General features: G+C 40.1%; 1 protein-coding gene across 4 annotated transcripts in view; it reads left to right on the plus strand.

The window, feature by feature from the left end:
* Positions 1–3,610: 3,610 nt before the first annotated feature.
* UPF2 (UPF2 regulator of nonsense mediated mRNA decay) overlaps positions 3,611–23,120 on the plus strand; it is a 51,787-nt gene continuing 32,277 nt past the window's right edge. For 2 of the 4 annotated variants that reach the window (XM_065743724.1, XM_065743726.1), the window contains exons 1-9: positions 3,611–3,716; positions 7,967–8,346; positions 9,381–10,160; positions 13,832–13,992; positions 14,857–15,054; positions 16,791–16,943; positions 18,645–18,707; positions 21,753–21,856; positions 22,400–22,485. In XM_065743724.1, coding sequence (XP_065599796.1) covers positions 7,985–8,346; positions 9,381–10,160; positions 13,832–13,992; positions 14,857–15,054; positions 16,791–16,943; positions 18,645–18,707; positions 21,753–21,856; positions 22,400–22,485 — 1,907 coding nt within the window. In that variant the 5' untranslated portion in view covers positions 3,611–3,716; positions 7,967–7,984. The remainder of the gene's footprint in view (positions 3,717–7,966; positions 8,347–9,380; positions 10,161–13,831; positions 13,993–14,856; positions 15,055–16,790; positions 16,944–18,644; positions 18,708–21,752; positions 21,857–22,399; positions 22,486–23,120) is intronic. The other 2 variants (XM_065743727.1, XM_065743728.1) reach the window with 1 other exon arrangement.

Below are 23,120 nucleotides of genomic sequence, written 5' to 3' on the forward strand. Positions count from 1 at the left end.
CTCAGGCTGCCCAGGGCCCCATCCTACCTGGCCTTGAGCACCTCCAGGGATGGGGCACCCACAGCTTCTCTGGGTGCAGTGCCAGTGCCCCACCACCCTCAGGAGTAAAGAATTTCTTCCTAACATCTAACCTAAATCTCTCATGTTCTAGTTTAAAACCATTCCCCCTTGTTCTATCACTGTCTGCCCATGTAAAACGTTTCTTTCCCTCCTGCCTGTAAGCTCCCCTCAATTACATTTTTTTTTATTTTTTGTGATTGAAAATTCAGTTCCTAAAGATGTAGAGTGTTTTGCAGAATTTGCCAGCATAACCATCTCGTCTAGGATGTGATTACACATGGCAAAACTCTTGCTGTAACTATATGTAAGTCAATTAAAGAGTGGCTTTTTTGATTTTGGATCATGTCTTGAGCATGAGAAAGTGGTACCCACACCAGCAGAAACACTGCTGCTACGTTCACATGCTCTGGCTCCCCAGGGGAACTCTCCTAGCCTGACTCTTCTGGCAGAGGCTGAGAAGCTGTCCTCAAAGAGACTCCTGTATCAGTTCAGTTCTACTTGATATCATAGCTAAATAAAAAGTTTAAAAATGGGGTTATATGTGATTACCTAGCAGATCTAATCTTGTAATATTTTACACTGAAAATCAGCAGCAGCTGGGTGTATTTCTAAAGGGATTGTAGTCCGTGACGCTTCTATCAGCCTCCAAAAAACTTCCCACAATGCCCTGACAAGATTTGTCAGCTGGAGAATTTGGCTCCGAATGTCACACTGGATTGGATGTAAGCAAATGTCATTTATTTTAACAGGATCAGACATAAGTTTATACAGCTTGAAAAAGTATGTACACTAGAACAGAGTTCCTCTCCAGGAAACAGTGACTATAAATAATTTCTAAAAATCACAGGAATAAAACAGATGGATCTGAAAAAGTAATGAGACTATCAGCTCACTTGGCAAAAAAAAAAAAAAAAAAAGATTACTTTTTAGATTTGGCTACAAGGCAAATGCTATATACACCTACAGATTCTACATTAGGCCAGTATTTGGTGTGAATGTGATGGCTGTCTGAACAGTGTGTGTATTTGGTGCCAGTAATTGAGGAAACATATTGAAAAAGTTGGGAAGAACTTCAGGAATGGAGAAACTGAAAGACAAACTTTATATCAGAGACTAAGAAACTGAGCTCTGTCTGCATTTCTTTTTGGTAATGTCAGTAAGAAAACCTGCCTGGTATGTAAGTAGCCACAAATGAACCAAGTAAAGCTAATCTAAAGTCTGTCTTATTAAACCATAAGAAAAATGAATCCTTCCAAGGCATTCACTGACAGGTTACATGACTGATGTCTTTGAAAAATCAAGCACTAATATGTAGATGTTCTTCTCTCTGAGCCTCTTTTTCTCACATGGATGTTCTCTGTTCTAACAAACCAATTAAGCAACCCGGTAACTTGATTTATTTTGGGAAGTTTAATCTGTGCAGTGAGGACACTCGAATGATCAATGTAAATAAGAAGCATGACTTCATCCTTTCAAACATTAAATCAACTTTTCCAGAAAGAGATTTGCAGATGTCTGCAGAACGAGCCATGAAACTGAACAAAACCTGCCCATTCCTGCACAGCTGGCAGCGCACGCCCAGCGCTCTGCCTCAGCGTGCAGTGCCATCCTTGGGCTGCCCCTGAATAACAGCTGCCTATGACAGCTCAGCAATCCCACTGTGCCCTCTCTGGCCTCGATGTGCTTGTCCTAAGGTAGAAGGGTGTAAGCACTTTGCCGTAGCCAAGCAGAGGCTCAACTTGCACAAGCCTCAGTGCTGCAGAATCTGAATTCCAAAGTTAAATTCAGATGCGCACTTGTATGTTTTGGATGGTGCCAGGTTGTTTTCAGCCTGGGCTCATCCAGGGCTGTCTCACGACCAACACCAGGCCAGACCTGGCCAGACCCAGGCCAGGCCAGGCCAGACATCCTTATAACAAAACTGAAAAAGTGTGGGATAGATGAATGGACAGTGAAGTGGGTTGAGAACTGGCTGACTGGCAGAGCGCAGAGGGTTGTCGTTGGCGGTGCAGTCTGGTTGGACACCTGTAACCAGCAGTGTCCCCCAGGGGTCTGTGCTGGGTCCAGTCTTGTTCAACATCTTCATCAATGACCTTGATGAGGGGATAGTGGCCACTCTCAGCAAGTTTGCTGATGATACGAAGCTGGGAGGATTGGTTGACATGCCTGAAGGCTGTGCTGCCATTCAGCGAGACCTGGACAGGCTGGAGAGCTGGGCAGTCAGAAACCAGATGAGGTTTAACAAAAGCAAGTGTACCTAGGGAGGAATAATTGCGTGCACCAGTACAGGCTGGGGGATGAGCTGCTGGGGAGGAGCTCTGCAGAGAGGGACCTGGGTGTCCTGGTGGATGACAGGTTGACCATGAGCCAGCAGTGTGCCCTGGTGGCCAAGAGGGCCAATGGCATTCTGGGGTGCATTAAAAAGAGTGTGGCCAGCAGGTCAAGGGAGGTGATCCTCCCCCTCTACTCTGCCCTGGTGAGGCCTCGTCTGGAGTACTGTGTCCAGTTCTGGGCTCCCCAGTATAAAAAAAGACAGGGATCTCTTGGAAAGAGTCCAGTGCAGGGCCACAAAGATGGTGAAAGGCCTGGAGGATCTCCCCTATGAAGAAAGGCTAAGTGAACTGGGTCTCTTTAGCCTTGAGAAAAGAAGACTGAGAGGGGACCTGATCCAGGTTTATAAATATCTGAGGTGTGGGGACAAAGTGGCAAGGCCAGACTCTTTTCAGCAGTGTGTGGAGACAGGACAAGGGGAAACGGACAGAAACTGCAGCACAGGAGGTTCTGCACGAATGTGCACAAGAACTTCTTTACAGTGAGGATGACGGAGCACTGGCACAGGCTGCCCAGGGGGGTTGTGGAGTCTCCTTCTCTGGAGATATTCAAGACCCGCCTGGACCTGTGCAACCTGGTGTAGGGAGCTGCTCTGGCAGGGGGTTGGCCTCGATGATCTCTTGAGGTCCCTTCCAACCCTACGATTCTGTGATTCTGTGAGACCGCAGATCGTGACCACCCGAGGTACGCTGGGCTGGCCCTATGCAGCTAAATTTACTGTAGTGAAAAGTAACTGCTCACGCTTGCAGCTCTGACAAGAGGACGAAGCTCCAGACTAACAACCACCGCCGCAGCCACCCGTAAACTGAACGACGCGACCATGCCCCTCCACGTGACGCACCGCGGCGCTCCGCACACGGCACCGGCACCGGCACCGGCACACCGTGACGTCACGTGGTACCACAAGGCACCGCTGTACTGCTCCCCTCCGCCCTCAGCCACTTCCGCCTCCGCAGCCGCCCGGTAACCCGAGCAGGGCCGCCCGCCCGTAGGACCCCGCCTGGGGCTGCCCGCCGCGACGCCTGACTCCCGCCTCTCGGGATGCGCGGTTCGCTGAGCCATCCGGAGCCTCCGCAGCGGCGCGGCTCGGTCTCGCCGTCCGTTCTTCCGAGCCTGGGAGTCGGGAGGAGCGTTGAGCGACCTCGCTTTGAGAGGCGCTTTCAGTCAGGCAGCGCGGCGGTCGGCCCGGCAGGCAGCGCGGCGGGCGGCGGGAGGGGAGCGGAGCGAGGGGGCCTCGAGCGGCGGGGAGGGGGCGGTGGCGGCGGCAGCGGGCTGAGGAGGCGGTGCTCCTCGGGCGGCCGGGCCGATGCCTGCACCGGGCGCAGGTAGCGGCCTCAGGCGGGGCGGCGGGAGGCCCTGAGGGCGGAGAGGTGCTGCTGTATGTGCAGAGGGAGGGCCTGGGGCCGGACGGCGCGGGAGCCGGGAGGAGGCTGAGGGAGAGGCCTGTGGCGGGCCGGGGAGGGGGTGAGGAGGAAGGGCTGGGAGCGGGAGCCTGCTGAGTGCGGCCGTGGTTCCTTCGGGCTTTGTGGGAAGGGAAGGCGGCTGAGAAGCGTGTGTGCGCGGTTAGGAGCGCCCCGGAGGGCGGGGAGGGTTGTTAGCTGAGAAGTGCTTTGCTCCTTATCTCTATCGCGATTTACCTTCAGGCCTCTGGTCCTTAGAGCGAGGGGTGTTCCTTGAGCTCTGACAGCTCCAGGCGTGGAATCGAAAGTAAAAGTGCCCTCTTGGTTCTGCAGGCCTGCCGTGTCGCTCTCCTCTTCCCCCTCACTTCCCCCCCTCCGCCGTTCACTGTGGTATGATTTTCTGCTCATCTCATTTGTCAGAAACTTGTGGCTAGGCTGATATTTTTCTGTCCACACATCATGTTTTTCGTATGTTCCTTCCTTAAAGTTAAGAGAAATTTTAATTACGTTTCCCAAAACTTTTGATTTCTTGGTGATGTACGTTCTGACAAAGTTTGTCGTTTGCTCTTTGAGGCATTCCAAATCATCGGAAGTGGGACTTCTTGTCTTCACTCTTTATTTCCCTTATCTAACAGAGCACCTGCATAATGCAGTGCTGGTGTGATCAATTGAAATTCCAGTAGCAGTACAAAAAGTATGTGAAGTAAATCATTAGTCTTTAGTAAAGTTGTGTGTCTGTCCCTGTCCCACCCCTCTTTCCTCCCCCCCCCCCCACTGTGTTTGTAAGGATTTAGATTCTGGTACTACAGTCTGCAACGTTTGATTTCTTGTTGATTTGTGAGGACTTAAAGTTTCTGAGCCTAGGGTATTGTGAACCCCATTCCACTAATTCCTCAAACTGAAGTTAGCATGCAAAAAAGCTAAGCAGAAATTCAGCTACAGTTTTTTAAAAAGAAAATTAAGATGAGTTAAGGTAGTTCACGTAGTGAAGAAGTTCAGTAGTCTTCTCTGGGGAAAACAGCATCTGTAAGTGATGGAAGTAAGAAGACAGAGTTTCAGAGAATTCAGATTTCATTATGGAAATGTATTGCTGAGAGTGCAAGAGCTTACAGAACCCTTGTCTGCTCCTCCTGCCTGTCTGCTCTTTCTTACTGTCAGCTATGAACACTGATTCCTCCTGTCAGCTTTTGAAGTTCTTGTCGTTATCCTGCTTTTCCAGTAGTACGTTCACATAAGCGTTAGGTACACAACAGAAGTTCTGTTAATGATTAAGTTTATCTTGATGTCTCCTTACCATTTGGTTTATCTGGACCAAACTATACATCTGCAGCCTAACTTCCTTTGGGAACGAGACCTAGGCATGCCTACTGCATGTTGCCACTTTTCTCCATTTCCTATTATTAGTGAAACAGAAGTTTTGAAAGTATAAACTGTCTACAGGTCCTATGATAATGAGTAACTGAGGGGAAAAAAGACTGAAACTTAATGTCTTCAGGAGGAAGAGGTTATAGCATGTGCTCCGTGGGCACTTCTGCTCTGCATGTGTTGTTGGCTGAACTGTGCATGCTGACCAGTGAATCAGTGTGTGCAGAGCTGGAAGCCACCATGCTAAGCTGCCTCCTGCAGTAAATTGGGGGTAGGCATAAATGAGCTGCCAGTACGACTGGAAGGGCTAAATATGGTAGGTAGTGAGCAGTGCTGTATCTTCTGTGGGATAGGTCAGAAATCTGTTATAAACTAGTTGTTTTTTTGTCACTGATTTTACGGGGTGTGGGGGTGATGGAAGTAGATAATGTTGCCTTGTGAAATCACAGTGCTTCATCCCTTTTATCTCATCTTTATGTCTTGTTTTTATACAAGCAAATGGGATTTATCTTTCTTTGTTTTGATTAACTTTCCTGATGGAAAACCATTTTCGTGTAAGTATCGGAGAGTCTTCATGCAATATAGCAATGGATGTAGTCTTGTTTGTAATACATCACAGCAGTACTGGAAACTTCCCTTTCTGTCTCCTTTGTTCAGTGGTGATGTAATGATACAGGCAGCTAAACTGCTGCTGTCTAGAACTATTGGTACTTCCAGTAGTGGATTCACAGTGAGAAAAGATGAATGGACTTTGCTGAATGTGAATGCTGTATTAAGTTGTTGTCTATCAGCCTTTTGGAATCCAAGTAGTTCAGAGCTGCTGAGCTGAGAAACCTTTTAGTTGTAGACATGCATTAGGGAGCCAAATTAGCTAGTAGTTGTGTAAGCTGTGCTGATTCGATTGCTCTCGCTTCCATAGAACAGCATCAGAAGTATCTCTTTGCTGGTGCTGTTGCCAATTGCCTTCAGAGAGGCCAAGTCCCCATTACGTTCTTTACCATCACTGCCTGGATGTGAACACTGTCAGTTTTTGCAGCTAGGTCTTTTCTTTATAAGACACATGCAAACATCTGAGAAAGTGTTCCACATGAGACCTTCAATATATGGATCTATTGTGTTATTGTTTGGTGTGGGGGCAGGGAATGTGGGCTATGTAGTAAGAAATGATCTTTCTTTAGTGTGATGTCTTAGTTATAACTAGCTTTCAAAATAGTTGAAAAGAATATTGGAAGTGCTCTTAATTGGACTGAGATGCAAGTGTCTTGTTATCTGGTTTGTAGAGTAGATGCAGGGACTATGTGACTCTAGCTTCTTTTCATTATCTTAAATTGTAGAAAAGCAAGAAGTGGTAAGTGGGAATCAAACAGGAGTTACTAATAGAAATGATGTTTTTTTTCCTTCTGTATTTGGTACTTGTAAGATCACGTCTGGGTAACAGCCCTTGTCCAGTTGTGGGTTTTCTATTCCAAGAAAGTCACTGCTGTACTGGAGGAGGAAACCCCCATGAGAACTGCCAGGATAGTTAGGCTGTAGCATGCAGTGTCTGAAGGTGAAGCCACCTGTCTCTTCATCTATAAGAAGAGAAGGGGAGGTCTTATTACTGTCTGCGACTACCTAATGAAACATGGTTGAGAAGATGGAGCCAGGTTGTCCTTGGAGCTGTGTGTAGATGGGAATGAGAACAAATGGACACAAGTTGGGGTATGCTGAGTTCAAGGATGATAGGAGAAGTTTTATTTCTACACTGAATATTCAGTTGCTGGAGTAAGGACACAGTGGGGCTGTCATATGTCCATCTTTGGTGATATTTGAAACTTGGAGTCTTAACTATTATGTGAGTCTATCCTTTCTTGTTGAATATATATATAGTCTTTTGAATCTCTTCACCAAATAGATCTAGGATGTAAAGGTCTGGAAATGCTAAAGATGACGAAGCTCTTACAAGTCATAAGGGAGAAAAAAAGTTGGGTAGAGTCACAGTTTGGAGCCTTTGGTAATTCTCAATAATTACAGCCTTTCTACGTTTGTTCTGTTGGCAGGGAGGCTTGTGCTTACATCTTATTCAGCACAACTCTCTTCCAGCTGCTACTTGTACTGTGTGGAAGAATGCTCCCAGTGACTGGGGACATCTTGGGAGGGTGTAGGAGGGTGAGGGATGAGATGATGCTTTTCACCATGAGGGCGGTAGAGCATTGGAGCAGGGTGTCCAGAAGGGCTATGCAGTCTCCTTCCTTGGTGGTTTTTAGGACTGCACTGCGTAAGGCCCAGAGCAGTCTTGTCTGACCTCAGAACTCACCTTGCTTTGAGCAGGACATTGAACCTCTGTTATCCTGTGATCCTTTATTGGAAGAGAGAGTGTTCTTAGATGAGTAGAAATCTCAGTGAAATGCAGGTGCATGTTGATGAATCAAATATTTTTCTATTGCAGTACTTCACTTTCATCATATTTTATTTTCAGATGAATTTCTGTTTATGAACGAAGATCACATATTCCTCAGGTTGCAAAAATTTCAAATGCTTTTACTTCACAATTTATGCTGAGAATGTCTTCACAATTCATTCAGATAATCATTGTGATAATTTAGACTTGGAAATTATCCAAGTTGTCTTATCTTGAACTTACGTTTGTAACTTGGAACGCTATAGTGAGAAGATGACTTATCTGTCATTAGATCCATTCCTTGGTTCTGACAAATGTATGTCAGATTTCTATTCTGATCGGTTAATAAAGTGAGTATGGGTGGGCTGTGAAAGTGACTTTAATATATTAACTGCAGATTAACAGTATTTATTTTCCTGTGATTCTGCAGACTTGCCTGGGTAACACAATGCCAGCTGAGCGCAAAAAGTCAGCAAATATGGATGAGAAAGAATCTCTGCTAAATAATAAAGAAAAAGAATTTGTTGAAAGGCGACCGGTGAGCACCAGGGAGAAGCCAAAAGATGATGTCAAAGCTGGGGTAAAGAGAGAGACTGTAAAGGTTCCTGAAGATAAAAAGAAAAAGCTGGATGAGGATAAAAGAAAAAAAGAAGACAAAGAGAGGAAGAAAAAGGAGGAAGATAAAGTGAAGGCAGAAGAAGAGCAAAAGAAGAAAGAAGAGGAAGAAAAAAAGAAACTTGAAGAGGAAGAGAAAAAGAAGCAAGAGGAAGAAGTTAAACGTCAACAAGAAGCAGCAGCTGCTCAGCTGAAGTAAGTTGTACTTTAATATTCTAATTGTGCCAAATGCTGTAGTCCTGCTGTGAGGACTGTGAGCAGAATTACAAAAAGTGGACTGAGTTAATAACAGTAAGTTGTGAGTAGTGTTACAAATTGTATGTGCCTGGGTGAATACACTAATTTTTATGTCATTTTGACTTTTCATCTCTTAACCTCTGATAGTTTTGTCTTCAGTATGGGTTTTTAATGGTGTTCTCCATTTGATACTTGTGTAAAGCACTGATGTGATACAATGAGAAGCACAACTTGTTTTGAGATGGAGAAATGTTAGCAATGTAAAATTGGGAGTGCAAGGTCTGCAAGTCTGCAGACTGTATAAGGAGCAGATCTGCAGTGAGCAATGGCTGTAATTTCTTCTCACTGGTCATAATTAATTGATACATGAATGGCAAACACAGAACATAACCTAGCACTGCAGTGTGTGATCTTACTAAAACAGTATTTCTTAGTATGATGTCAAAGGGTATTGCAGTGTTGAAGATAGTATCTTGTAGAACAGTAAAGCCAAGATTCTGGATGTTCTCGTGTGTCAAGTATGTCACTTCTGAGGATGGAGAACAGTGTCATAGCCAAATTCTAGCTGGGGCAGATATATTTCAGCTATTAAAAATTCTCCTTAATTTCAGTGGTTTGGGAATAAAAGTTTTCCCTTAGCTCTAATAGAGTAACTTCTTAAGAGATTGCTGTCCTCATCTGTAATAACTTATCTCAGTCTGGAGTATATTAAGTTTTTTGTTTATATTTTTGCAAGTGTGGTGGGATTAAGATGTTCTACATGGAAGAATGTGAGAAATTCAGTTTTGTAACAAATGGGACTTGCTTCTTGGAGCAGTAAATTCAAGCAGTGGTTTATCAAACAGATACTTTAGCTTTCTAAGATTAACTTGTTAATACTTAAATATTTTTTTACTGTTCAGAACTGCTGAAGGATTTCGAACTCACTTTCTTTGTCTCATTGAAGTGGGAGTAAGGTGTTGTAACAATAATTACTCATTGTTTTTTCCTAGAGAAAAAGAGGAAGCTCACCAGTTGCATCAGGAGGCTTGGGAGCGCCATCAGGCAAGGAAAGAGCTTCGCAGCAAAAACCAGAATGCACCAGACAATCGCCCTGAGGAAAACTTCTTCAGCAGACTAGACTCCAGTCTGAAGAAGAACACAGCTTTTGTTAAGAAGCTAAAAACCATTACAGAGCAACAGAGGGACTCCTTGTCCCACGATTTTAATAGCCTGAATTTAAGCAAATACATTGCAGAAGCAGTAGCTTCTATTGTGGAAGCCAAACTGAAAATATCAGATGTGAACTGCGCTGTGCACTTGTGTTCTCTCTTTCACCAGCGCTATGCTGATTTTGCCCCTTCATTACTTCAGGCTTGGAAAAAGCATTTTGAAGCAAGGAAGGAAGAGAAGACTCCCAACATTACAAAGCTAAGAACTGATCTGCGTTTCATTGCAGAATTGACTATAGTTGGGATTTTCACTGACAAGGAAGGTTTGTCTTTAATCTATGAGCAACTTAAAAATATTATTAACGCTGATCGAGAATCCCACACTCATGTTTCTGTGGTTATCAGCTTTTGTCGGCACTGTGGAGATGACATTGCTGGTTTGGTACCAAGGAAAGTAAAAACTGTTGCAGAGAAGTTTAACTTGAGCTTTCCTCCTAGTGAGATAATTAGCCCAGAGAAACAACAGCCCTTCCAGAATTTGTTGAAGGAGTACTTTACGTCTTTGACCAAACACCTGAAAAGGGACCACAGGGAGCTACAAAATATTGAAAGACAAAACAGGTGACATTTAAATGTTGCTTTTCGTTTATGGAGGAAACAATAGTTTGGTGTTGAAATGCTTGAAATGCTTAGATTTGTTGTGGTATTTGTCACCAAATAGTCTTGTTAGAGGTATGTAGGAGATGTGTGTTCTGTAATACGAAAACGTATCAATCCAATCAAGCTAAAAAAGATCTAAGCTTTCTGTGAATACTTAAAAAAAGAACATCAGTCAAAAAAGAGCCAAATTCTTGAATCTTCACAGAAAGTACGGGTTGACCTTGAGTTTTAATTCCCTTAACTCAATTATTTTGGTGATGCTCCCATAGCAGCTTGAGTGTCATGCTTATTTACCGGCTGGTATTGGCCTTTTCCAGTTGATATAATCTGATTTTTCCCTTTCCACCCACACCTATCAAACAGAGCATATGTGACAGTGTTTTTGGCTTGTTTACATTTCTTCTAGTGTACCAGTGTTGCCAATGGTAATGAGTATGGAGGAAAAATAAGATTGAAAACGCAAATTTCCCCTTAAACTTCGTTGTGTACAACTTTTGTATATGCAGATGCTCAACAGTATATACAATTTGATTCAAAGCCTTTTTTAATGTGTTTGTGAAATATTAATGTTGAAGGATTAATATACATGGCTTTTAAGGTCTGAATTTTATTTCCACCATAAACAAATTTGTTTTATATTTTAAAAGAAGTGCTTTTTCTTTAAAGCACCCTGAATTGTCATTGTTAGAGTGAACCTAAAGGCAGCTCTGGGTCTTAAATGATTGCAATTGTTCCATATCCTTTTGGAAGCAGTCCAGGCAGGTAGAAATGATACGGTACTGTGTGTATACATGGGTTTCAATCAAAATGCATTTCGTTAGCACAGAGCCAAATGTATGCTTGGATTACTCCCAAATTTGATGTTCCTGAATCAAGGCTTTTGACTTCAGCCTACTCTGCTGATTGATACTGTGCTGCAGTCCTAGCTGCTCTCAGTCCTGTGTTGTATTTCAGGGTATCATAAACCCTGATGACCTAGCATTAATTCTCCAGCTAACTTACTGCTTTAAGGGAAGTTACTGACTTAGTTGTGGCCGTTGTTTAATTGAATTAGTATAAACTTCTATACTTACATGGTTATACTTGGTTTGGGGCTGTGATTTCAATGAGCAAATGTTGTAAAGTTTGTGTGGTGGGGCATTAAGTGAAAAAAATTCTGAGGGAATGAAGATGTGAAGAAATGAGACAAGAGAATGTAAGTGATTTAGGTTTGGGGAATGTATGTGAGTGTTTATTTGCGAAATTCAATTAAAAAACTGGATAGAGAGGGCCCTGAGCAATCCAGTCTGATCTCATTGATCTTGTGTTGAGCAGGAGATTGGAAGAGTGACCTTTTTGCATGCCTTCCAATCTGAATTATCCTGTAAACTTCAGAGCTTTGTTTTGGTGTAAGAATACGAAGAAGTATAATTATTTTCATCCGTTGATAAATGATACCATTTATCTGAAGTTTTAAATGTTTCTTTTGGCTGCTTAATAAGTTGGGAAGTGATTTTTTTGAAAATGAGACTTCAAAAAAACTTTCCTGCTGAATTTTACTTGTGAGGCCGTGGGGTCAAAAGCAGACATTTGATTAGGAAGAAGTCTGAATATGACAGACATAGCTAAGTGTGTAGCAAGACCTGTGCAGACTCTTTTGTTGGAAGGGAACTGCTGGATTGATGTGTTCTAGTGTGAGTACTCAGAAGTGGTTAGGCATGGAAGAAACTTCTTAAAACTTCTTAAAACATGCTTAACCCAGACAAAAGATCCGATGAACCTGCTCTGTGGTACTGCAGGATTCTAAACATTATCAAGTAAGATGCCTTTTGCTCTCTAGCGAGATACCTGTATTATATTTTGCTTCCAGTCGAGCATAAGTAATTTGCTTGCCTTGTGAATGTCCTGTGTTTAAAAAAAAACCCAAAACAAAAAAAACCCCGACTTTCCCTGAGCTTATATTGCTCAGACTGTTGGAGAATTTTTAGACCATAAAACATTGGCGTATGTTGGCAAAAAATGTGTTTGATTTGTGTATTAATTTGCCTGATGATAATTTAATTATCCAGTCTTCTGTAGCAAGTTTTGCATCAGCCAAGATTGCTGTGTTTTGTAGTTTTGGTTCAAACTGCTGAAGGTTGTTGAGATTTCTTGTTTCAAGTCTAGGACACTTGAAGTTTCTAGCTTCTGCAGGGATGCTGCTCTAAGAGCAGTTGTTGTTTATATTTCTTTTTGAAATTAGACTTCAGAAACTGTGTAACGTTCCACCAGAATCAGACATGTACTTTTTGCTTGTTTCTAATAAATGAATAGATGGTAACTGGTTGGTATTTACCAAAGTTGCTTTAGTCCTGGAGGTTTCAAGTCCTGGAGGGAAAAATGTTTAACAACATTTGTGGTAGAAATGAAATGAAGGAATACAAGAGCATGTATATAGAGAAAAGCTGCATGTTACTTTATGAACTTCTATAAAATTATCATCAGATTTTTATGTTTTCCAACATAGTAGATAACTTTAGGTTACCTCCATTCTTAAAATCAGGAGTTGAAGTGAATCAGAGCAGTCAAAAAGGAATTCTTTGCAAGTTCAGGTGAAGTTTTCTTTCTGAAAAGAGAAATAAATCCATAATTTGCATCCCTAGTAAATGGTGTATGGTTTTGCTGAGTAATGTCAACCTAAAGCATCTTTCAGAAAGCACCTGAGATTTTTGTGATCTCTTCTTAGACCATTCCAAATTACAGATTTCTATAGGGCATCTGTCCTTGTCAGGCAGATTCTGTGAGGTTTTGTTTATTTCATGTTTATTTCACTACCCATGTGGAACAGAGAGACAGATGTGTATAAAGTAAATACTTGTATAGAATGCTGTTTAGAGGAAAAAAACAGTTTTTAACTACTCTGTCTACTCTGTGTTTAAAAAAAATATAAAGAAAAGAAAAATGTGACCATGTTGAAGCTGGTACAGGGTGCTGAGTTGATGAAATTGTTGGGATTAACTGTATTTAAGTTGGTAAGAAAAGTATGTTTATAAGCAGAAAAGATTGCAAGCAGTGCTTATTCTCCTACAAATACAAGTTGTTTTTGAAATCAGTTCTTGGTTTTAAAATTACCCTGAGCACTTCATATGAAAGAAATAAAAGAACAAGGGAAAAAAAAGCAGATGTAACTGCTCTCAATTTGGACTGATATCCTTGAAATCACTCAGCTTGTTTTAATGCAGTACTGTTTTTGAGCCTCCTGGCAGTGATCCTCCAATAAATCATTGGAACAGCAAGGAATTGTACTGCTACAGATGTACAGCAACTTTTATCCAACTTCTGTGCTAGCTGAATGTTTTACTTTATTACAGGAGTTCCTAGTGCAAGACTGTTACAGGATAATCATGTTTGAAAAAACAAGGATCGTGTTTGTTTTTTAATCAGCTGTTTTCTTTGGAAGGTGGATCTTCTGTGACTGTACTACATTTGGTTATACTGATCTTGATAAAGCAGTGAAATGATTGGGGGGGGTTTAGAAAGCATTGCTCAAATATTTACTGTATTTTTATAGACCCTTCAGAGGGATGGTGAGCTTTTCTAGAGAACTTGGTAGTGGTTCAGCGTAGCTCAAGTATGTTTTAAGACAAAAGGTTGTCTCACTTTGATCTTCGTAGGCGCATTCTTCACTCCAAGGGTGAACTGAGTGAAGATCGACACAAGCAATATGAGGAATTTGCGATGTCGTATCAGAAACTGTTGGCAAATTCTCAGTCTCTAGCTGATATTTTGGATGAAAACATGCCTGACCTTCCCCAGGACAAACCAACACCTGAAGGTAGGCCACCATGTAAAGCAAGTTAACAGGATGGATGCTGGAGCTGCTTTGGATGCGGGGGGAAGCTAACTAAACCTTCTTACTGGTGTGTTCTTTGCATTGATTTATTTTGATTTATTCTCCCTCTTCCCCCTTGCAGATATCAAGGAATAAATAATAGTGTTTCTTATTAAAGTAATTAAACCTAACATGCAACTCTTAACTATTATGTGTGCTGTGAAGTCACAGTATATGAAGTAGTATCTCTTTAGATTGCTTCAGGTATTATTGGAATAAATGGAAATTCAAAAATGTTCAAGTTAATATAATGCCTTTTCAATGTTTCAATAACTATATATTTTGTAATCTAATATTGTTCTAAAATGAATTTGAAATATATTTTGCCATAATGTTATGAGCAGGAACATAGTGTTACACCAGCTAAGTCACTGAGTGGTTCTCTGACTGCCTGAGAAGTACATCATTTAATTTGCAAAGCTATTCAGTGCCTTATTTCAGAACTTAGAGCTGCTGTTGGTATGAGTGTATCTTGCATCTGAAGTGATCCTGAGCTTTAAAATGCTGTATTTCATGAGTGCGTTTAAAATTATGCTATGTAAACCTCTGTTCTTTAAATACTGTTGGATATAGTTTACTATGTGGGACATCATGTGTCTGTTACCTTTAATCAGTTTAACTGTCTCCCTGGTATTGCCTGTTTTTCTGTCACTGCCAAATTCTAAACTCTAAGGTTGCATATTGAAATATCTAATAGATCAGATTACTAAAACTGAACTTCTGTACAGTGTTACATTTCTGAGAAAATAATGTCAGTGATGAACAGGCTGATAATAATGACTTTATTATGGTTTTGCTTTTCTGCAGAGCATGGACCTGGCATTGATATTTTCACACCTGGAAAGCCTGGAGAATATGACCTGGAAGGGGGTATCTGGGAAGATGAGGATGCTAGAAACTTCTATGAGAATCTCATTGACTTGAAGGCTTTTGTGCCAGCAATTTTGTTTAAAGATAATGAAAAGTTTTCTCAGAGTAAGGATTCCAGCAAAGATGAACCAAGAGGTAGAATGCTTAAACATAATGTGTTTTCTGTTTGTTTGTTTTTAATGTAGCTTTTCTGACAGATAAGCAAGTAACGAGTCTGTAGTAAAAATAATTGGTGGTCATTAGAACAATACATGGACTTGGGTGGGTTTTTAGGAAGTCATCTATGAGGGGATAGGTATTGTCTGAGTGGCGCTTAGGGGGGAAAAAAATGCAATTTAACATTAATGGAATTATAAATAGAAAATAATTGATGATTAAGCAGTGTGAGATAATGCTACCTTCTCCGCGAGGAAACCTAGAAGTTTACCTTATCTGAAAGATGTCAGTGTTCACTCAGTGTTTACACAGGGTTGTTAATCACGGCCATCTCATCATAAGGATTCCAGTAGATTACAGGGACTGCACGGTTCCTCGCTTCAGATGAGACCCTAGGTTCACAACCAGTCATTGATGTGCTTCAATAATAATGGTTTAAAAGTGAAATTTGCCATCACTGACTCAAAACATAACAGAAGGTGCACATTTGAATAAGAGCACTGTTACAGCATTGAGGATGTAAACAAGGACACGTGCTTGGTAGCTTTCTGGTAAACACGCGTGAGATTTGATGTTGGGTCAGAATGGAATTTCAACTTCCAAGCTCACAGCTTTCTTTCTAATTTCTAAATGCTGAAGTTTCCCTGTGAGGGTAGCTCTTTTAACTGGTTGCCTAGGGGAGATCATTAGACTTTGTCTAAAGGGATTTTCAAGGCAACTGAAAAATAAAAATCTCTGAGGTGTATTCAAAATTCTGATTCAGAATAGGTTGCCTGTGTCGTGGCTCTGTGATTTTCACATGATCTTAGCGCTGTTTGAAAGAAATAAGATCTTTATTACAGTTATTTACTCTGAAAACTACACATCACAAAAAAAAAATCATATGATACCTGATGAAGGTCTTCAGGAGGATAGCAAAAGATTGTAGATTGTAGTCTATAGTGCTCTGTGTTGGACCAACTTTATTGTCCAAGAAAAATCCTAGCTATTCTTTTCTTAATCTTCATCTAGAAATTCATACTATTTTTTATCCCAAGGAGAAATATGATTGTAAGATTCATGTTTAATCTTCTGCCATAGCACATCCATTTTTAAGTCTCTTCCTTTAGTTACACCTTTTGCATTCATTCTTTAGTTAAATTTTGTTGATCTGTATAAAATAATGTCCTATGTTGATTTGGCTATCAGTTGACATATAAAGAATGTGTAATGCAAATGTTAAGTTTTAATTTCTACCTGTAAGTCTGTCTGTTTTTGAGTAATGTTTGTGATGTATTAATTCATTGAGTCATTGTATCGGACCCTTCTAGTGTGCAGTTTTGCTTATGCTTCCCATGTGAAGGCTTGGCAACCTGTTTCATACACTTCCAGACTTAAATAGCTGCTTTCCTAAACATTTTGTTGTGTTTGAATGTCGCCGTATCATCCAGTGTCATTTCACGTATAGTTCAGAACTAATAAAGAATTAAAAACTGCTGGTGATACTCTGCAGATCCCTATCTGGCTAAATAACTGCCATTTCCATATGGGTAAAGCTATATGAAGGATGTCAGAGCTCTGAGACCTAGCAGGTGAGACAGTGTAGGCTCAAAAATTAGGTTGACTTGTTGAAAGGAAGTGAGGTAAAAAGGTATTGCTAGAGAGACAAGTCTTCCTATTCTGATGGTGCTTGCATGTATTTAGTCATTTAGTACTTCTACTTAACTCTTAAACAGATTCAAAAGATGCCAAAGATAATAAGGAAGCAGCTCCTGGGAGTGAGGATTTGGAGTTGGAGCTGGAGAACCTGGATATTAATGATGATCCCCTGGAACTGGACTGCGGAGATGAAGCAGAAGATCTTACAAAAAAGCTTCTGGATGAACAAGGTAAAAAGAAAAGACCTGGGCTTGGGCGTTCTCTGTTGTTTCCTGACTTGTCTATGAAACCTTACAAGTTTAAAAAAAAAAAAAAAAAAGACATGAGCAGCTCTAGAGTGGAACATTTTTTTTTGTTGTTTTGAAAGAAAAATGGTTGAGATAACTCTGGATAAAATTGCCTTTTTTTTTTTCTTTCCTAAGTCACACCTCCTTTGGAATCAGTTTTCCTTTCTATCTTCTATGATCAGTCACGTGATGAGCTCGTTAAGCTGGCTAAGATTTTGTTTAGTAAACTGGCAGGACAGTGGGTTGTTAATGTCTGGTCAGATGTTTCAAACAAAATTGCAAGGGGCTGTCTAAAAGGTAGAAACATATAGATGGTATCTTAGAATTAAAAGGAGAAAACAGTTCATTCTGGATTGGACATAGCCTGCTGGATTGGTTAAAATACTCAGTGAGTGGGCGGCTAAAGAAATGTGGATATTTCCTTCTTGTCATTTGTGAAGGAAATCTTGACTTGATAGGAGGATAAAGACTCTCCCAAATATAACAAAAAAACCCAAAATAAATGAGAGAGATCTTGAGAAATGTAAAAGTAAGTGGGGAGGGGAAAAAAAGCAGGAAATGGAATGAAAATTGAAGATGCAGTCTCTGTTCAGTTCTAGCTTGCTGTGGGGGCAGTGCTGGTTAGAACACATACAGTGGCACAGAGGGGATTGATTGTAGCAGGAAAGATGATATGAATTTTGTCCAATTAGAAACTAGTATGGATAGTATTAGAAACTAGTATTGATAGTATTTTATGTTTTTAAAGTAGTCTTTGACTGACCATTAAATACAGTTTCATTTGAAAGGCTAAAATGTGTTAGAATCACAGAATCATAGAATTACTCAGGTTGGAAAAGACCTCCAAGATCACCAAGTCCAACCACAACCTAACCATAGTACCCAAACTCTTAACAACCCTCTGCTAAATCTTGTCCCTGAGCACCACGTCCACAGGGTCTTCAAACACATTCAGGGATGGTGACTCAGCCACCTCCCTGGGGAGCCTATTCCAGTGCATAACAACCCTTTCTGTAAATAATTTTAATTAAATTAATTTTAATACCTTATAATGTACACATTTTAAAACAATGAACAGTAGTCTTGGCTGAGATAGAACTTCCAGTATAAAAAGAGGGTGCCTGAGGTATACCTGCATCTTAAATAAATGGTCTGAAGATGAAAAAACATAGCTTTAGTTGTTGTGATAATCTGGGAGCATGGGTTTCATTGGCAGAAGGAATAAGCTGAATTAGAGGAGGAAAAAAAATGAAGGGGGAAATAGGACAAATAAGGTAAAGAGTCCACTAAGTGGATACTTGATGCATTGTACTACTCTACATCTCTTTCTGGTGGTTACAGTGTCTCTTCACTCTTTTGCTATGCCCAAATACAAGGGAAAAAAGGCTTTTCTTCAAAATGTGCGTTCTCCAAGCATGTTTGTCTTGGTTATAGCATCCTTCACAGCATTGCAATGCGTATTTCTTTGCTTGTCTCCTAAAAGTTTGGGTCTATAGTCAGTTAAATTTGAGATACGACTTGTAAGAGGAAAGCTTACATTGTTAGTGAAGAGGATTATTGATCAGGAACTCAGGTAATTTATTTTGTTTCTCTGTTATGTTAACTTTGAGTGAATCTTAATTTTCTTATTTTCAATATGCTCAGGCAAGAGAAAGGGAGCAGATAGCACCGGAGCTGACAGTAGTGGCGGAAAACAAGCTGAAAGAAGTGAGTTTTGAGGTTGTTTTTAAAAGAGAAGAGAAAATGGGGGAAAAAATGAAGCTGCATGAATGGAGACAAAGGTGTTGAGAGAGAAGTGGCTCAGGTGGAAACCATCAAGGATATTGGGAGCAGTGGGAGTCTGATGTTTATATATACGTATCTATAATCTAGCATCGTGTGAGGTTAGTTGGCAGTGGAAAGAACGTGTAGAAGATGTGTGCTAGTGCTCAACCGTGTTACTTGCTGTGCTATTTAGAGGGCTAGCAAAGCTCCTATTAGAGCAGCAAAAAATAATATATGCATGCACACTCTCATTAAAGTATTTTGTGGAACTGAATGACTCATAAGTCTGTGTTCTGAATAGATTCTTTATGAGGCCTTGATTCAACAAGAATGTTGAACATTTTGCTGATATATATGTGTTCTCCATAGAGGAGAACCATCAATTTGTTTTGGTTCATACCTGTCATGGTTTCATTTTAGAGATGTTCATCTCATAGAGGGATAGCACTGCAAAAACATTTCAGTAATTTGCACTGCCTGGATGATATTACACACAACAGACAAAACTTTCTGGCAGAATGGAGCTCTTGGACAAGGACACATTCTTAGGATTATAGTTTTGTACATTGTTTCTAATTAGGGAGCTCTCGCAAGAAGTATGTGTATGGGGAGAGGGGAAGGCAAATAATTTGTGATACTGAAATAGATGATTGCTTGGCACCAGTCATTGCAGGAGAAAGACTTAATTTGGCAGTGTCTTCTCATAACTGGTGAGTTCTGGGCCCTGAAAATGGCAGGATTGTGTGAAAATTTGATTGAATGTAAAGATGTTTCATAAAAGGTGTGATTTTTTTTTCAATCTCTACTATGATCTTGCTATGTGATTTGATCTGCACCCAGATAAGCTATTGAAAATACCCTAATGTCAGTTTGCTGTAATTTCTTTTCAAGAATAACACACTTTTGAAATGTGAAGGTGAGAATGCAACTGAAGAAGATAAAAGGGAGGAGCAAGAACTGAACAATTTTTTTGCTTTAATTGCATAGTTAGCATAGTTTTTTGCCTTAGAGAAAGAAGCCCTAGCCTTTTCATTTCCTGTCACTGTCACATTCTTGGTTTTTTTTGTTTTTGTTTTTGTTTTCCAGTCTTAAGTCACAAATATATTTCAGGTATTACAGGAGATCCTATCCACTTAGAAAGGGTATTCACTGCAAGGAGAAAGAAATAGAGAAATACACTGTAAGAGTAATTGCAGTCTTCCAGTGGGGAAGAGGAGTAGTGAAAGAAGAGATACAATTGGGAAGCATGGAAATTGAGTGTGCTAGTAAGGGCCTTTTGAAAGATTGCTTTGAGAAGTGACTGAATTGGTTAAGGTTTGTTTTTTGCTTCGTTTCAACAGCAGAGTCAGTTTGAACAGAAAAGCTGAAATGAGGCAACAAACAGCAGGAGGGGGGAAAGAAAAGGCTGTTTGAAGGAGAGAGGAAGGAATATTCTGTAAATATTTAGATGGAAAAATGTTTTGTTTTGTTTTTCTAAATTGCTAGTGGAAGTTGAGTATGTGAGTAATGAGAGTCAGTATTTTATTATGTGTTTAAAACCTCAGGATCCTCTTGGCTGAGCATCTGGAACTTTTTTTTCCTCTTAATGAACCCTTCTGCACTGTTCTTCCAATTTCTCACTGCCTGTGGAGGAGAAGAGACAGTGTCATCAGCTTCAGTGTCTAGCATCTTGGAGATGGGGTAGCTGGCAGTGTTTCTTGGAGCAATTCCTGCTGTACCTAAGCTAGATTACTGTCCTGTCCATCTCCAAAACAAAGAAGAAAACTCATACAACATAAGTGAAGAGAAATTAAAAAGAAAATGCTTTGAACAACTTGAAAAGAAACTTCAGTCTTATCTTAATGTTCAAGCTGTAATGACGAAGAAACTTTTTGTGAAGTATTGGGTACCTTTTAGTGCTTTTTGGATGCAATTTTCTCACCTACCTGCATTCTTGCTTTTTGAAGTCTGCCTGTCTGTGTTGTTCAGATACCTTTCAGATACCTGAATGTCCTTGAGCTGAAAGGAAACAAAAATTCACCATGTTCCCTTTTTCAGAAAGCAGTGGTTTTTTGCACTGCTTTGGCCAAGGAAACGTTCTTCCAAATGTTTGTTTCAGCTCATTGTTTTGGCTCATGTGCTGACAAACAAACTAGAATCTTCTCTAGGACTTCAGTTTAATCTGGATATCTGGATTTTTACATTTTTTTTCCTCTTTATATTACTTGTTTTGCAGTTAAGGTGTAGCTTAGGGATGTTGATTTGAAATCTTCACAACTGATGCCAGAAAAATCTGGATTTCAGTGGCAGTCTTTTTATTTCAGTTACTGACTCAACCAGTAGATACAGCCATTGTCTCTGCTTACTGTGTTGCAAAGTACATAGACATTTGCTTGAGAAAACAAGTTGCTACTTGCCTTGCAATTTCTGTATGCTCAAACCTCCATCCTTTTCACAACGGTTCTTTAACTTTGGTTTCTGTACAGGTGTAAGAATTAAGTTGGCCTCCTTGAGTTTTTTGCCACCTTAAGTGCCTCACTGGATGTTTGGGTCAAAAAAGAAAATTCTACTTATCACATAGGGCAAATGTACATGAAGAGTAGAGTCTACAGTCACAGTGTTTTTGCTGTACTGTTGTCCCCTGTGTTTGGGCCTTCTTGTGGTCATGGTTTTCTTGCCTAAACGATTTACTGTAGTCTTGTAGGAATATGCATTTGTTGTTGTTCCCAACAGAACAAATCAAGAGATAGGGAACTCTTGATCCTATTATTAATTCATTAATAGGAAGATAAGTTTTGAAGGTGATAGTTGGGACTCACACTGACATAGACATGCAATAGATTTTTTTTATATTAGAAGTTAGTGTTCATATTTATCTTTTTTTTTTGAATATGTAGATAAATATTTAACATTTAAACATTATGAATGTACTGTGCTTGGGGAATGTGGTAGTAAATCATTATTTTGTAGCTTAAAGATGTGTGCTGCTTGTTTATTTCACTCTGTTAGAACAAGAGGATGAAGAAGCCAGTACTGGATCTCATTTAAAACTTATAGTTGATGCTTTTCTTCAGCAGCTTCCGAACTGTGTGAACAGAGACCTCATAGACAAGGTATTGTCATAGTTCTCTTTTTTTTTTCTCAACTCTGAAAATGGTATAATGCTACATCAGATTGATTAGTAATAAAAGCTGAAGCTTTGGAGTCTGTCAGTAACTGTACTCATTCTTAATTTGGACAAAATATTTTTCTCTCCCGCATAGTAAACTGTTGCCCAGATATCATGTGAAACAATTCTCATCCTATCATGTTTTTTTCTACCCATTCTCTTAGACTAGAGTTTTACTTTAAAAGTAGGTCTGTGTTGTTGGTTTTTTAGTTTTTTTTTTCTTCTGTTGCTCTCTTACAAATTACTCTTCATCTATCTAAAGCTACTTTCTTTATTGGTTTGAAGAATTGGTCTGTATTCCTGCAACTGTATGTTTGTCAGTGTCTATTTTAGACAAAAATGGAGTTTTAAAAGCGGTTTTGTGCAACAAGTATGGCTCTGTAAGTGTTACTCCTGGAAAGAATGCTAAATTGCAAATGATATATTTTGAAAAGGAGACAATAACCCATTTTTAGGTGAAGTATTATTTTGACTTTCCTGTTTATAGGCAGCCATGGATTTTTGCATGAATATGAATACAAAAGCCAACAGAAGAAAACTAGTACGAGCGCTTTTCATAGTTCCTAGGCAGAGGTAAGAAGGGGAGGGGAAAAATCTGGATTCACCCTTTAGTTGTTTAACTTCACATTTGTTTTGTTGTTGGTTTTTTCAGCTGTTTAAATTAATGAAAGCAAGCACGCATTCCAAGTCATGTTCATTGGCTGTATTTACTCCTGGTTTGTACTTCTGGAGTGATTCTTATGCTAGAGCACAAAAGAAATATTTAAGATTACCAATAAAGTGATTCAACAGAATACTTTGCCATAGCATTACAGAATTTTATTAGATAGTTTATCTTGTTCAGAGCTTGTGAATTTATAGTGGATCTCCTCATAGTTCTGTGGTTTTTTTTAAACTATGAAGGTAACAGCAAAACGTAGCTCTTAGTGCAAAAAAATAATTCAGGAGAACTTGTGCAATTTTATATGGGAATCTGACAATAATTAGGGCACAAGGAAGGAATATTTCTTTTGATATGCTAGTTCTGCTATAATACGTGGCCATTGCAGCCTTTTATCATCTGGTAAAGGGCTACTTTGAAGTTTGCTTAAGGAAAGCAAGCAGGACTTTGTGTGATTTCTTTGCTCTCTAAGTTCATTCCTGTATAGTTTTCCTATCTTTTTTTTTCTTCTTTTGTATAAGACAGACATCTGCACTTACAGTAAGAG

The sequence above is a fragment of the Cyrtonyx montezumae genome, unplaced genomic scaffold (assembly GCF_038088225.1).
Source record: "Cyrtonyx montezumae isolate F1298 unplaced genomic scaffold, pur_monq_1.0 scaffold_3, whole genome shotgun sequence".
Lineage (NCBI taxonomy): Eukaryota > Metazoa > Chordata > Aves > Galliformes > Odontophoridae > Cyrtonyx > Cyrtonyx montezumae.